At 49.6% G+C, this 14,516-nt stretch overlaps 2 protein-coding genes and 1 non-coding gene across 10 annotated transcripts in view; 2 read left to right on the top strand and 1 right to left on the bottom strand.

The window, feature by feature from the left end:
* The window catches only part of MICOS10 (mitochondrial contact site and cristae organizing system subunit 10), a 447,625-nt gene that overhangs the window by 311,644 nt on the left and 121,465 nt on the right, over positions 1 to 14,516 (bottom strand). The window contains exon 1 of one of the 8 annotated variants that reach the window (XM_050793816.1): positions 4,765 to 4,768. The exons of 6 other annotated variants lie outside the window; for them this stretch is intronic. The gene's annotated coding sequence lies outside the window, so the exon portion shown is untranslated. Of the gene's footprint in view, position 1; positions 6 to 4,764; positions 4,769 to 14,516 lie in introns of those variants that run through there. One more of the 8 variants, XM_050793775.1, reaches the window with a different exon arrangement.
* Positions 1 to 14,516, top strand: part of LOC126955430 (aflatoxin B1 aldehyde reductase member 2-like) — a 47,450-nt gene that overhangs the window by 13,453 nt on the left and 19,481 nt on the right. The window contains exons 2-8 of the mRNA XM_050791998.1: positions 70 to 371; positions 3,557 to 3,744; positions 3,937 to 4,041; positions 4,788 to 4,884; positions 5,096 to 5,195; positions 6,061 to 6,190; positions 7,805 to 8,005. Of these exons, the coding sequence (XP_050647955.1) occupies positions 70 to 371; positions 3,557 to 3,744; positions 3,937 to 4,041; positions 4,788 to 4,884; positions 5,096 to 5,195; positions 6,061 to 6,190; positions 7,805 to 7,966 (1,084 nt within the window). The 3' untranslated portion in view covers positions 7,967 to 8,005. The remainder of the gene's footprint in view (positions 1 to 69; positions 372 to 3,556; positions 3,745 to 3,936; positions 4,042 to 4,787; positions 4,885 to 5,095; positions 5,196 to 6,060; positions 6,191 to 7,804; positions 8,006 to 14,516) is intronic.
* Positions 7,009 to 7,115, top strand: LOC126944454 (U6 spliceosomal RNA). The gene has a single exon (XR_007722059.1). It is a non-coding gene; the product is annotated as a U6 spliceosomal RNA (small nuclear RNA).

Below are 14,516 nucleotides of genomic sequence, written 5' to 3'. Positions count from 1 at the left end.
CCCCCAACCACCTCCGCGCTCCGCCCCGGCGTGGGCGGGGCCCTCCGGCTCCCAACGCGCAGGCGCCGCTGCTATGCTGAGCGCCGCGTCTCGCGTAGTCTCCCGCGCCGCCGTGCACTGCGCGCTTAGTTCCCCGCCGCCCGAGGCCCGCGCGCTGGCCATGTCCCGGCCACCGCCACCGCGGGTCGCCACGGTGCTGGGCACCATGGAGATGGGGCGCCGCATGGACGCGCCCGCCAGCGCCGCGGCCGTGCGCGCCTTTCTGGAGCGCGGCCACACCGAACTGGACACGGCCTTCATGTACAGCGACGGCCAGTCCGAGACCATCCTGGGCGGCCTGGGGCTCGGGCTGGGCGGCGGTGACTGCAGAGGTAACAGTGGCCCCTAATTCTCCCCATGCATCGTGCAGAGCTGAGCCCGTCCTCAGCCGTGCACCACCCCGCCCGGGCCCGGCCGCGGGCAGCACGGACGGCTTCGTCCCTCGCCCCACCCTCGTCCACCCCGCAGCTCTGGGAACCCCGGGACAACTGGACAGTGCTTTGCCCTGACTCCTTTCCCCCACTCTCCTTCCACTGGGAGTTGCAGCGCGAGAGTCCCCCCCTAGCCTGGTGTGGCCCATCGCTTCCCACCTCCACTGATGCCCCCGCCTCCAAACCTGCCAGGTGCCCATAACCGGTCTCCACCCAGGCTCTCCCCTTTTTCTCTACCCCTTCGTTGCCATCATCACCCATGCGCTCTCTGGGCAGCCTTTTCTCATCCTGGCCTTTTCTTAACCGCTAGACTTTGCCCTGTTCAGCTGGCAGTACCTCTGCCTGTCTCAGGGAGAACTGTGGCGATGCCTCAGGCTGGCTGGGAGAGTAGGGGTGTTTGGGAGTGCAGACGCGTGAGGGGTAGGGACTTTCCACTCTATGCCAAGCTTTGACATGGATCATAGGAGAGAAAGTAACTCCAGCCCTCCACAGGGAGTTCAGAGTCTAATGGGGAAGACTGAAATAACGATTGCTGGAGAGCCCAGAAGAGAGAGTACTTTGGGGAGCTGCAGGCCAGGGAGAGGCACTAGGGAAGGCTCAGCAAATGCTGGATGGAGCTTGGCCTTAAAGGCTCAGTGGTAGGTTGGAGGAGAACAGGAGAAAGGAGCATTAGAGTCTGTGCAAAGACTTGGTTTGGAAATGCAGTGTGTGTGATGTGTGAAAGGAAGGCCAGTGGGCAGGTGGGGCTTGAGCGGAGGATGGAGGGGACTGTTCCTTGTGAGCCTGGTGCCCTTGATAGCCCTTGGGAGGGTGCCTGGCACGCAGTGAGGACCCAGGGAACATGGGCTGTTACCCTTACCATGCTTCACCCACTGGACTATCCTGAGGCTTCTGCTGCTCACCCCTGAGGAGAGGCTCTCTCTGCGCCCACCTTAGAGTCGTAGCGTGTGGTGGGTGGGGTTGGGGGAAGAGGGCGAATGTGAATCTCAGGCCCACGCGCTTTCTAGTTCACCTGGCTGCACGTTGTTGTTATTATTTGAGATGGAATCTTGCTCTGTCACCCAGGGTGGAGTGCAATGGCACGATCTCAGCTCACTGCAACCTCTGTGTTAGCCTCCCAAGTAACTGGGATTACGGGTACACGCCACCACGCCCAGCTAATTTTTGTATTTTCAGTAGAGATGAGGTTTCACCATATTGGCCAGGCTGGTTTCCAACTCCTGACCTCAAGTGATCTGCCCACCTCAGCCTCCCAAAGTGCTGGGATTATAGGTGTGAGCCACCGTGCCCAGCCAGGTTACATATTATTAATAATGAAGATTTTGTTCCTGAGTTGGTTTTTCTTCTCCAGCCCTTCCCCACTTCCATCTTTGAGGCCAGGAGCTCACTGGACCAAAGTCCTCAAGCCAGGCCTGAGGCAAAGTTCATGCCAAGAATGCCTGCAGGGCTGTGGGGAAATGGAGAAAATCTGGATGAGGAACTGTGGAACTTGTTCTCTTCCTTATCCCAGCTGATCTCATGACACCTCTCTGAGCTACTGAGCTGAGTTTGCCAAGTGTGAAAAGTGCAGAATCCATCCACCCACCAATCCAGACAGCTGGAGTTCTTTTTTTTGTTTTGTTTTGTTTTTTGTTTTTTGAGACAGAGTCTTACTCTCTCACCCGGGCTGGAGTGCAATGGCACAATTTGGACTCACTACAACCTCTGCCTCCCGGGTTCAAGTGATTCTCCTGCCTCAGCCTCCCAAGTAGCTGGGGTTACAGGCACGTGCCACCACACCTGGCTAATTTTTGTATTTTTAGTAGAGATGGGGTTTCACCATGTTGGCCAGGCTGGTCTCGAACTCCTGACCTTAGGTGATCCACCCATCTCAGCCTCCCAAAGTGCTGGTATTACAGGCGTGAGCTATCTTTCCTGGCCCAGCTGGGGTTCTTTTTTAATTTATATTTTTATAGAGGGAGGGCCTTGCTACATTGCCCAGGATTATCTCAAACTCTTGGGCCTCCCTACTCAGCCTCCCAAAGTACTCCCAAACTAGGTTTACAGACTTGAGCCACTATACCTGGACCAACAGCTGGGGTTCTTTCTAGGTGAAAGATTAGTGGAAAATTAACTCATTTCCAAGCTGCTTGGATGCAGAACACTGTTGTCATAGCGATGTGTCTCTACAGTAGTTGGATGTATGCTCATGCTTCTGTGAGTCGGGAAGGGGAGGGGAGAATTATAATTACATTCTGCTCAGTTTGCCTTCTAAGCTTGCAAATTGATCTCTACCACTAGGCCACATTCATGTGACTGCTTCGCTTTCCTAAATTCTTCCAGGCCTGCCCCCTTGACTTCTTTCTCTATACTGCAGCCAAGTGTGAACACAGGTGACCGGTTCGCACCCTGACAAAACCTGGAATGATCAAGTTCAGATTCAGTGGGATGGTATTTAAGAACTTTTGGGATCAGGTCTGTCCCTGTGTCTTGTCCTATGTCCCACTGCTCCTTGCTCTGGAATGTATGCTCCTATAACTTAGACTTGAAGGTTTGGAGCCTCACATACTGGGTTGTTTTTTGTTTTTTGTTTTTTGTTTTTGCCTCTTTGACTTTGCATGGGTTCCTATGCTCTGGAATGTACTTCCTGCTCCTCCTCGTTGGCTGGGACTCTGGGGATGATCCCCTAGAGAAAGCCTTCCCTGGAGTCTCCAAGTTGGCTTCATGCATCTCATGTGGGCTCCTTGGCACGGTGTGCCTTTCCCTCCTGTGCTTACCATATTGTACCGTCATCCTCTAGGGCTCCAGGAGGGCAGAGACCCATTGTGTTCAGCTCATCTCTGCATACTCAGTCTCTAGTGCAAGGCCTTGCACAGCCAGTAGGTTGGCGACTAATGATAGTTATTCTAATAGGTGAATATTGAGAACTCACATATATGACATTATTTAATCCCCAGGACCTCCCAATGAGGACAGTTTGATTATTATCACCCCATTTTTACAGACCATACAATTGAGGCCAAGAGAATATTAGTAATTTAGCTAGGGTTACATAAGTTGGCAAATGGCTTCAGTAGGTCACTTAACCATTCCATTCTCTCTCCAAGTGAAAATTGCCACCAAGGCCAACCCTTGGGATGGAAAATCACTAAAGCCTGACAGTCTCCGGTCCCAGCTAGAGACGTCACTGAAGCGGCTGCAGTGTCCCCGAGTGGACCTCTTCTACCTACATGCACCTGACCACAGCACTCCAGTGGAAGAGACACTGCGCGCCTGCCACCAGCTGCACCAGGAGGTGAGGGGGCCCTCCGGACTCCAAAGGTGGGCTCCTGCCCCTTTCTTTATCCTGATCCTACTCATGACAGCAGAGGCACCAGGGCGGTCCCAGGGTGGAGCAGGGAACAGCCCCATTCCCCGGGGCCCCACCCTGGCCTCCCCTTCCTGGTCTGGGCTGCACTGGGTTCTGACTGCTGCCTCACCCCTGCAGGGCAAGTTCGTGGAGCTTGGCCTCTCCAACTATGCCGCCTGGGAAGTGGCCGAGATCTGTACCCTCTGCAAGAGCAATGGCTGGATCGTGCCCACTGTGTACCAGGTGAGGGCTGGGGCTGCAGAGGCCAAGGTCTCGAGGACTCCTGCTCATCTTGGGCTATCTTTGCCCCTCCGACTGCCCCCTGTGCCCTCTGCATAGCAGCCACTCCCCTGCTGAAAGCCTGCAGATGGCTCCCAGGTACCCTCAGGATGCCATTGAAGCTCCTCAGCCAGGCCACTGGGCGTCTGCTTCCTTCCTGCCGGCCTGTGCACCTTGGACCCCTCCTTCCCCACCTCCTTTCGTACTTCAGCCTGGAACACATTTCCCCTGCCCTCCTCCCTGGGAGAAGCACTCGGGCCTTACATAGAGGTCTCCTCCTCTGGAAGCCTTTCTAGACAGCCCCACAGGAGTCTCCAGTCTCCAAACCTCATCTTCATGCATTCAGCGAGTACTTTCCAGCTCCTTGTTTGATCGTAGAACCTAACTTTATTGTAATTAACTGCCTTCCTGTCTATTTTTTTAAACTTGAGTAAACATCTCCTGGAGGCAGGGATTTTGTGACACCTACTTGTGGTTGTAACCAGTGTCCAGCATGGAGTTGATACACCAGATATCTGTGGAAAGATATCATTCCACTTCAATTTTCTGTCCTTGGACCCAACACCCTCCCCCCATCCCCTGCTAACAGTAGTCATGTTAGAAGATTGCTGAAGTCCTGGGCTAGTGTTGCTTTAGAGTTTTAAAAGTGGAAGGCAACAGTTCCTTCTCTTGACATGTCCACCCTCTCCCCGGGGTCCCTCTCCCTGCAGGGCATGTACAACGCCACCACCCGGCAGGTGGAAACGGAGCTCCTCCCCTGCCTCAGGCACTTTGGACTGAGGTTCTATGCCTACAACCCTCTGGCTGGTACGTGGAGCATTCCTGAGCCTGTCTCAGCCTATTCCCGACCCACAGATGCCCAGCCCAGGACATGGGAAGCAGGGAGGGTTTGGCAAGGGGCTGGGCTGCGTCCTTCAGCCCTCCTGGGTCCCTGCCCTTCCCCTAGACCAGAGCCCTGAGGGATGTGGCAGCTTCTGGGGCACTCTGGGCCCGGGGGCTGATCGCTGCCTTCCCGCAGGGGGCCTGCTGACTGGCAAGTACAAGTATGAGGACAAGGACGGGAAACAGCCTGTGGGCCGCTTCTTTGGGAATAGCTGGGCTGAGACCTACAGGAATCGGTGAGCTGGGGTTGGGCTTGGTGAGGATGGCTGGGGTGGGGTCAGCTCTGTGTGGAATGAAGTCCTGGACTGCTCCTGAGGTAAGCCCTTCCCTTGCTGTTTGCACCTGCTCCCCTGCATTCCTTCAGGAATTCCCAAACCCTCTGTGCGTGTTCTTGTTGTCTTGGGACCTCCGGGAGGAGATGAGGCTCCCTGGATGTTGGGGTCTTGAAGTCGTTGCTCTTTTCTGAGCAATCACCTGTTGGGAAGGAAGGAGCGAGCCCAGGATGGGCCAGGCATGGTGGCTCACACCTGTAATCCCAGCACTTTGGGACACCGAAGTGGGAGGATTGCTTGAGCTCATGAGTTCAAGACCAGCCTGGGCAACATGGTCTCTACAAAAAAAAAAAAAAAAAAAAAATGCAAAAAATTAGCCAGGCATGGTGGTGCACACCTGTAGCCCCAGCTACTCAGGAGGCTGGGGCAGGAGGATTACTTGCGCCTAAGAGGTTGAGGCCGCAGTGAACCATGATCATGCCACTGCACTCCAGTGTAGGCGACAGTAAGACCATGTGTCAAAAAAAAAAAAAAAAAGCCCAGGAGGGAGTCCTGCCCCATCTGAGCAGGCTTCACGTCCCTAGGGGAAAGTCAGAGCAGGTTCCTGAGTCCTCAGGAATAAAGATTCATTGAGGTCTCTGTCGAGGGGCCCGGCATCCTGGGTGGTTCTGACGCCCAGCAAAGTGGGAGACCTATGACTAGAGAGGATACCCTCCCCTCAGGGCTGCAGGGTGTGGGGTGGGGCAGTGGCCCTGGATGGCTCTTTGGTTGTGGTTCCCAGTGTGATCCCCATGGTAGTGACCCCTGTGCCACTGTCCCCCCTGCACAGCTTCTGGAAGGAGCACCACTTCCAGGCCATTGCCCTGGTGGAGAAGGCCCTGCAGGCCGCATATGGCACCAGTGTCCCCAGCATGACCTCGGCCGCCCTCCGGTGGATGTACCACCACTCACAGCTGCAGGTAACCAGCGACCCTGGGCGCTCAGCTCCTTCCCTTCCAGGGGAACCTTTAGGTGAAGCCCAAAGCATTCTCAATTCCTCTGAAATTTCTCTTTCTTCCAGTTCTCATAAACACTCTTCCCACTGGTCTTTGATGGTATCTGAGTGGAGGCTTTGTAGTGAGGGCTTCATTACAGGGCTCTTCTTATTCCTTAGGCTTCATGGAGTATGATTATCCCAGTGTTATAGATGAGAAACCCGAGGTTCACCCAGCTATTAAAGTGGCAGACATTTTAACACAGGTTTAACTAAAGCCCACCCATCTCACCCTTTAGGTTTCCCTCTCTTGATGCCTCCTGTCTTCCTGGTTAAAACTTATTTCCTGACTGGTGGCAGCGGCTCACACATGTAGGCCAGCACTTTGGGAGGCCAAGATGGGAGGATTGCTTGAGCTCAGGCATTTGAGTCTAGCCTGGGCAAGAAAGTGGGACCCTATCTCTACAAGAAATCAAAAACATTAGCCAGGTGTGATGGCTTGCTCCTATGTTCCCAGCTACTCTGGAGGCTGGGATGGGAAGATGACTTGAGGCTGGGAGGTCAAGACTGCAGTGAGCTGAGATCACACCACTGCACTTTAGCCCGGGTGACAAAGCAAGACCCTGTCTAAAAAAACAAGCAAACAACGACGAAAATAACAGCAACAAACTTACCTCCAGCTTCAGCGTTCCATGTTGCATAGTGTCTGGCATGTATCCGGTAGATGTTCAGCATGTGGGAGCTGTGTTTTACATAAGTTTTCTCTCATTCCAATGCTGAAAACAGAGAAAAAGATTGAATGTCGTGCCCATGTCTACAGCACATATACTAAAATTGGAATGATACAGAGAAGATTAGCATGGCCCCTGCACAAGGATGACACGCAAATTTGTGAAGCGTTCCATGATTTTTCCGCTGCCACCACCGCACTGCACCACCTCCCATCCCCTTTTTTGTACAAAACACAAGGAAAAATGTTTTTGTTTAAAAAAAAAAAAAAGATTGAATGTCAAAACAAGCTTAACTTAGCCTGCTTTTTTATTTTTTTGAGACAGGGTCTCACTCTGTCACCCAGGCTGTAGAACAGGGGCGCACTCATAGCTCGCAGCAGCCACAACCTCCTGGGCTCAAGTGATCCTTCTGCCTCAGCCTCCCTGGTAGCTGGGCCGAGGCATGCACCACCACCACTGGTTCATTTTGTTTTGTTGTGTTTTGTAGAGACAGAGTCTCTCTCTGTTGCCCAGGCTGGTCTTGAACACTTTGGCTCAAGTATTCTTCCCACCTCGACCTCCCAAAGTGCTGGGATTATAGGCATGAGCCACTGTGCCCAGCCAACTTAGCTATTTTTACACAGCTGCTGGGGGGCAGAACTGGGCTGTGAATGTAGGTGTGTCTGGAAGCGTCGTGTGGCAGTAGGGGAAAGGATACAGGTTTCAAGTCACATGGGTACAGCTATCCAAGGCACCTTACGTCCTTCTGGACATACGGGATAGAAACATAAACAGAGACCCCAAATCTCAGCAGGGAGGTGGCTGGGAGGGCTGTGAGTGGAGTCGCTGTGTAGCAGAAGAGGGTTGAAGTCTGGCTGTCTCCCTTGCAGGGTGCCCATGGGGACACGGTCATCCTGGGCATGTCCAGCCTGGAGCAGCTGGAGCAGAACTTGGCAGCAACGGAGGAAGGGCCCCTGGAGCCGGCTGTCGTGGACGCCTTTAATCAAGCCTGGCATTTGGTTGCTCACGAATGTCCCAACTACTTCCGCTAGGCCCATCGTGGCTCAGGCTGCCCAAGGCTCTTCTGTCACCTCTTTTGTTCTCTCACACTGACCAGTCTTGGCCTTAAGCTGACTCAGCAGTGTCTTTCTGGATTGTCTAGATCCATGCATTATTTTTCTAGTTCCTGCCTTGCTCCCTGTTTACTTTACACTGTGAAAGGCGGGGGTGAGTCCCACTTGAGCACTCCCTGTTGAATAAAGCAGGCACTTGACCTGGCTGTCGCCCAGGTCTTGAGTGAACCCCAAAAACTTGTGTTCTCTGCTGCTGACACCTTGTTTCCATCCTACCTGGGGACTGAGAAAGGGCAGAACCATGGGTTGGAGTCTTCAGAGGACAGGGGTAGTGGGAGGGCCTCAGAAGCACACTGCCCTCCCAGGGTCTCCGCAGTCTCCCCTGGTCTGAATACTCACCTGACCTCTCAACACTGAGGTGCCTCACTCTTCTACACACGATAGAAAAGAGGGTTGTACACCTGCAGTACCTTTGCTCTAATTCAGAATTGCCTCAATACATTCTTAGGAATGAAACAACTGGGGCAAAGAAACTACCATTAGAGTCACTACCAAGCAGAACGCTTCCCAGGATCTGTGGAACATCTTGAACGCTCTCAGTCTCAGCCGCCTCTTGTCTTAACTAAAGCCTCTTGTCTTTTCACTTATAAAGTTCTCAGCCCGGGCTCTGGGCCTCTATTCGGCGTGGGGATATAGGCAGCCACGGTCCCCATTTCCCTTAGAAACCCCTATTCCAAACAGGAGGCACCAAGGCTGAGAAGAAGAATCCTCCGTTCAGTGGTTGCTGAACCTGCTGCATTCCCAGTGCAGTGAAATCCCTCCAGACATGGGCAGGGCAGCAGGCAGCACTTGGAGCAGCTTCTTGAAGCGATGCAAGAGGCCTAACCTGGAAATTTACTTTTTCTTTTTTATTTATTATTTGTTCTTGAGACAGGCTCTCGCTCTGTCGCCTACACTGGAGTACAGTGGCATGATCACTGCTCACAGCAATTTTGACCTCCGGGGCTCAAGGGATCCTCCCACCTCAGCCTCCCAAGAAGGTTTTATTTTTTGTGTGTGGAGTGGAGGTCTCCCTATGTTGTCACCATCTTTTCTCTTTACCCATAACAAAACAGATGCTCACCCATGTGGAGGAGCGTATCAGTTATCTTTGCACAACAAACCACATTAATAAGTTGCTTGAAAAGATAAAATCCAAGGCTGGCACAGTGGCTCATGACTATAATCCCAGCATGTTGGGAGCCCAAGGCAGGTGGATCACTTGAGCTCAGGAGTTTGAGACCAGCCTGGGCAACATGGTGAAATTCCGTCTCTACCAAAAATACAAAAAATTAATCTGCATGTGGTGGCACATACCTGTGGTCCCAGCTACTCCAGAGGCTAAGGTGGGAGGATCGCCTGGGCTCTGGAAACAGAGGTTGCAGTGAGCCGAGATCATGCTGTTACACTCTAACCTGGGTGACACAATCAGACCCCATCTCAAAAAAAAAAAAAAATCCTTCTTATTGATGAAAAGATTTGATATAATTCCTCTTACTCCCAGCTGGCTTTTTCTTAATACTGAAATTGAGTAATCCTAAAGCTCATACGGAAATTCATAGGACCCAGGAGAACCAAAACAGTCTTGAAAAACACATAGTTGGAGGACTCACACTTTCAGATTTCAAAACTTACTGCAAAGCTACAGTAATAAAGACAGTGGTTCTGGCATAAGAATAGAGCAACTGAACAAAACTGAGAGTCCAGAAATAAATGACTGATTTTAGAGTTGAGTGACAACTCAATAGGGACAGTCAATAGGGAAAAGAATCATCTTCACCAATATCCAGATGTCCTCCTGCAAAAGAATGAAGTTGGACCCCTTCCCCGTACCATAAACAAAAAATTAACTCAAATGAATCACCTTCTAAATGTATAAGGTAAACTATAAACCTCTTAGAAGAAAATATTTGAGTAAGTGTGACTTTGGATTAGGCAGTGGTTTCTTAGATGTTGACACCAAAAGCACACGTGACAAAAGAAAAAGTCAACACCATCAAAGTTTAAAGTATTCATGCTTCAGAGAACACTATCAAGAAAGTGAAAAGACAACCCACAGAATGGGATGGTATTTTGCAAATCACATATCTGTTAAGGAACTTGTGGCTAGAATAGATACAGGACTCTTACAACGTAATAAAAGAGAAAAACCACCCAGGTGTAGTGGCTCACGCCTGTAATCCCAACACTTTGGGAGGCCAGGCGGACAGATCACTTGAGCCCAGGAGTTCAAGACCAGCTTGGGCAGCATGGCAAGACCCTGTCTCTACAAAAAGTACCAAAACAATTAGTCGGGTATGGTGGCGGGCACCTGTGATCCCAGCCAATCGAGAGGCAGAGGTGGGAGGATCTCTCGGGCCCAGGAGGTGGAGGCTGCAGTGAGCCAAGATCACACCACTGCACTCTAGCCTGGGCAACAGAGCAAGACCTGTCTCAAAAAAAAAAACAAAAAAAGAAAAAGAAAAGAAAAGAAATCCCAATTAAACAATGGGCAAATGATTGGAATAGACCTTTTCCAGAGGTTATACAGGTGGTCAGTAACTACATGGAAAGCTGCTTAAAATCAGTACTTATCAGGGAAAAGCAAATCAAAACCCCTTCAAATCCACTAAGCACTAGGATGATCAGAGTCAATAAAATACAGAAAATAACAAGTGTTGAGGGTTTGGAGAAATGGGAGCCTTAGGACACTGCCATTGCGACTGTAAAACAGTGCAACCATTTTGGAAAACATTCTGGCAGTTTTTTTAAAAGATAAGCATCTATATGACCCAGAAATTTCACTCCCTAGGTATACCTAGAAGAAATGAGGCTGGGCGCGGTGTCTCACGTCTGTAATCCCAGCACTTTGGGAGGCCGAGACGTGCAGATCACCTGAGGTCAGGAGTTCAAGACCAGCCTGGCCAACATGGTGAAACCCCATCTCTACTAAAAATACAAAACTTAGCCAGGCATGGTGGCACATGCCTGTAATCCCAGCTACTTGGGAGGCTGAGGCAGGAGAAGTGCTTGAACCTGGGAGACAGAGGTTGCAGTGAGCCGAGATCTCGCCACAGCATGCCAGCCTGGGCCACAGAGTGAGACTCTGTCTTGAAAAAAAAAAGAAAAAGAAATATATGTCCTTATTAAAAATTACATGAATGTTATAGCAGCATTATTCATAATAGCCAGAAAGTGGAAACTGCCCAAATGTCAATCAGTAGATGAATGGATAAACAAAATATCTGTATGTACAATGGAACATTTTTCAAAAAAAAAAAAGGAATTAAGTACGAAACATCTACAATATGGATGAACCTTAAAAGCATGTTAAGTGAAAGAAGCCCATCACAAAAGGCCTCATATTGTATGATTCCATTTATATGAAGTATCTGGAATAAGCAAATCTATTAGACACAGAAAATAGATGAGTGGTTGCCTAGGACTGAAGGGGTTTGGGAGGAAATGGAGATTCACTGCTACTGAGTACAGAGTTTCTTTTGGGGAGGTGATAAAGATGTTCTGAAATTGTGGTGGTTGTACAATTCTGAATACACTAAACACCATTAAATTATACACTTTAAGTGGGTCAATTGTATATAGTGCCTCAATTATGTGTAATAAAACAATCAATTAGCTCAGAAATCTGTTTGGGCAGGGCTCAGCGGGGAGGCCTCATCTGTTCCTCAGTGTCTGAGAGGTGATCTAGCAGCTGGAGGCTAGCGTCGCCTGAGGACATTCACTCAAGCATGTGGCAGTTCCTACTGAGGGCCAGCTGGAATATCAGCTGCTGTCATCAACCGGCACACACGTGGCCTCTGCATGTGGCTTCCAAGGGAGCACATCCCAAGCAAACTAGGCAGAAGCCGTGTGGCCTTTTATATCCCAGCCTCAGAAGTCCATAGCATCACTCTTGTGTCCTGGGAGGAGAGTCAAAGATACCTGTGCAAAGAGCATGTGAGAGAATGGAGTGGTCATCTTTGGAAAATAAACTCTAACATTTGGAGCAACAGTCCTGAGTAGTGGAGAAGGTTAGTCCTGGGACCTGCCAGGAGACTGTGTCTTGAGTATCCCCATCAGAGATGCATTTTCTGCTATGTCACATCCCATCTGTTAGAATCTTCCGGCTACTATATTTCAAACATAGTTGATGGTCTCTTGAATTCAGCTATTGCATATATAAAGAGATTCTTGAAGACACCATGTTGTACACCTTAAATAGATATTTATAATTTTTATTTGTTAATTTAAAAATAAATAAATGAGGCCAGGCACAGTGGGTCACGACTGTAATCCCAGCACTTTGGGAGGCCAAGGCAGGTGGATCACGAGGTCAGGAGTTCAAGACCAGCCTGGCCAATATGGTGAAACCCCATCTCTACTAAAAATACAAAAATTAGCCAGGCGTGGTGGCATGCGCCTGTAATCCCAACTACTCAGGAGGCTGAGGCAGAATTGCTTGAACCCGAGAGGCTGAGGTTGCAGTGAGGTGAGCTGAGATTGCACCACTGCACTCCAGCCTGGGCAACAGAGTAAGATTCTGTCTCAAAAAAAAGTACTAAATAAATAAGTGAGAGGGAACAAAAAAGTCTACAGAAGCAGAACTGGATCTGGAGAGCATCTCATGTATTTAATCATCCTCAAACTCGGGAAGCTGCTCTGTGCTGTATGAAAGACTGAAGAAGGAGGTGGCATCGATTTTTTATTTTAACATTTTGTCTTCTCTTACTGTTTTTCCTTAGGTGAGAAAAATATACCCTTTCATGCCTGTGCTTTCTAAATTTTGAGACTGATACAGATCCACAGAGGCCACACCTAAAATTAAATTATCGTTAGTGCTAAAACTTAATTGACTGTGTATATAACTGTGCAATTGCTGTTACTGATATAACTGTTTGGGGTTCATTCAACAGACTACAGAAGCAAAGTCTTGGATTTAACACACAAACTAATGAGATACTGCTCTATACACGAATTTTAAAAACACTGTCATGTGGTTTAGTGTAGTTAATGTCATGCTTATGTCATATAACATAGCATATTAGAGTTCTCTAGATGGACAGAACAGGATATATGTATATAAGAAAGGGAGTTTATTGGCCGGGTGTGGTGGCTCACGCCTGTAATCCCAGCACTTTGGGAGGCCGAGGCAGGTGTATTACCTGAGGTCAGCAGTTCAAGACCAGCCTGACCAACGTGGTGAAACCCCATCCTACTAAAAAATACAAAAATTAGCCAGGCATGTTGGCAGGTGCCTGTAATCCCAACTGTGCGGGAGGCTGAGACTGTATCGCTTGAACCTGGGGGGCGGAGGTTGCAGTGAGCCGAGATTGTGCCACTGCACTCCAGCCTGGGCAACAGAGTGAGACTCTGTTTCAAAAAACAAACAAAATGAGGAGGTAGTTTATTAAGGAGAATTGACTCACACATTCACAAGGTCAAGTCCCATGATAGGCCGTCTGCAAGTTGAGGAAGAAGGAAGCCAGTGGTGGATCAGCCTGAGTCCCAAAACCTCAAAAGTAGGGAAGCCAACAGTGCAGCCTTCAGTCTGTGGCCAAAGGCCCAAGAGCCCCCAACAAATGAATGGTGTAAGTGCAAGAGTCCAAAAGCTGAAGAACTTGGAGTCTCATGTTCAAGAGCAGGACGCACCCAGCACAGGAGAAAGATGAAAGCTGGAAGACTCAGCAAGTCGGCTCTTCCATCTTCTCTTGCCTGCTTTATTCTAGCTGGGCTGGCAGGTGATTAGGTGGTGCCCACCCAGATTGAGGGTGGGTCTGCCTCTCCCAGTCCACTGACTGAAATGTTAATCTCCTCTGGCAACCCTCTCACAGACACACCAGGAACAGTAATTTGTATCCTTCAATCCTGTCATGTTGATGCTCAATATTAACCATTACACATTGGTTCAAGTTCTTTCTTCAGTCACAAGAGTAACACAGGTAGAAGAGACAAATGAATAAGTGCCAAGTCTTGCTGCAGAGTTTCCTTCATAAGTTTTGTTTGCAACTGCCCATTTCTTTTCTAAGGTCACTTTGTTCATCAGTAAGATGAACTCTGATTCTTTTCTAGGTCCTCCAAACTCCATAGGAATTGCTCATTTCAGTTTAATTTGTTTCGCTCTCTCTCTCTCTGAACCATTCTAGCTTGTAGACAACTCTTTTGTTGCTCTCGAAAAGTTTCAGCTAGTTTTTGTTCCTCTTGTTCCTCAGCCTTCCCCATGTGTGTTCCAGTCTTGAAACCAAGTCAGAAACTGCTTAGAATATTTGTAATGAAGTTTCTGCCTTTCCTCTTGTGTTTTCAAAACATGTTCAATTCTCTTCTTAGGGGTGTGGATAAAAGCATTCTTATACGCTTGTAATCTCAGCACTTTGGGAGGCCAAGATGGGCGGATCACGAGGTCAGGAGTTCAAGACCAGAGTGGCCAACACGGTGAAATCCCATCCCTACTAAAAATTAAAAAAAAATTAGCTGGGCATGGTGGTGGCACCTGTAATCCCAGCTAGTCGGAAGG

The sequence above is a fragment of the Macaca thibetana genome, chromosome 1 (assembly GCF_024542745.1).
Source record: "Macaca thibetana thibetana isolate TM-01 chromosome 1, ASM2454274v1, whole genome shotgun sequence".
In the NCBI taxonomy this organism is placed as follows: domain Eukaryota; kingdom Metazoa; phylum Chordata; class Mammalia; order Primates; family Cercopithecidae; genus Macaca; species Macaca thibetana.
This window is presented reverse-complemented; position numbering and strand designations above follow the sequence as displayed.